The sequence below is a fragment of the Gavialis gangeticus genome, unplaced genomic scaffold (assembly GCF_001723915.1).
Source record: "Gavialis gangeticus isolate Ggan-Ray unplaced genomic scaffold, GavGan_comp1, whole genome shotgun sequence".
NCBI classification, from domain to species: Eukaryota; Metazoa; Chordata; order Crocodylia; family Gavialidae; genus Gavialis; species Gavialis gangeticus.
The window spans coordinates 5,512,271-5,513,118 of record NW_017729014.1 but is presented as its reverse complement, the minus strand read 5'-3'; the positions used below and the strand labels follow the sequence as shown (position 1 = coordinate 5,513,118).

At 52.4% G+C, this 848-nt stretch overlaps 1 protein-coding gene across 1 annotated transcript in view; it reads left to right on the top strand.

Moving 5' to 3' along the window:
* The window catches only part of TPRG1L (tumor protein p63 regulated 1 like), a 6,991-nt gene that overhangs the window by 3,288 nt on the left and 2,855 nt on the right, over window positions 1-848 (top strand). Inside the window, exon 2 of the mRNA XM_019511540.1 lies at window positions 3-90. Within this exon, the coding sequence (XP_019367085.1) occupies window positions 3-90 (88 nt within the window). The remainder of the gene's footprint in view (window positions 1-2; window positions 91-848) is intronic.

Below are 848 nucleotides of genomic sequence, written 5' to 3'. Positions count from 1 at the left end.
AGGCACCATCGAGCAGGCCGTCAATGAGATCCGCCTGGTCGTCATGCCCAGCGAGGACGGGGAGGTGCAGAGCGTGTGGCTGCTGACAGAGTAGGTACCGGCCCCCGGAGGCAGCACGGCCCAGCTCCCGGTCGTTGTTGTTTCAGTTCTTCCTCCCTGCCGGCTCCGGGCCGGACCGCGCCTGTTTGCAGCGCCCCACGCCGCTGGTCAAATGTTTTATCTCCCGCTTGCTCTCAGCAACCCCGGCCCTGTCCCCGCGCTGCTCCCGTGGCCTGCAATGTGCTGCTGATGCTACACAGCAGCAAAGTGCTTGGATCTGGGTTTAAACCGTTTTAGTTTAGGACCAGCACTGAACTTCCACTTTTTTTAAAGCCCAGGTCTGAATTAAAGGGTCGTCTGTGCTGGCAGAGACTCGGAAGGATTAAACAAGGCGCAAGCTAAAAGACTGCTGCTAGCTGCTGTGCGTGATAGGCGAGACCAAAACATTCGCTACGTGCACTGTGCTCTTGTGAGCAAGGAGAACTGGCCATGATTTCCCTGCCCCCTGGGCACTTCACAGAGCATGACCTGTCAACACATCTGTGCTGTGCTCGCTTGATAAGATCATACTGTCTCATGCCCAGTTTTGTAAGTGCTGCAGTTAAAGCCCAGCCTAAAAGATTAGATTATTTACAATAAAGGAAGGGGGCAGTTTCAGTTTAGTGGGCTTCACCTGAACAGCATCACTAAAAGTTATTTTATGCTGCAAGCAGCAGAGATTTCTTAGGGCATCCTATCTTTTAATGGATCAACTGCTTGGTTGGGATAGAGTAAAACAAGCTTTTGAATGCTAGACATTAGTCTTCAGG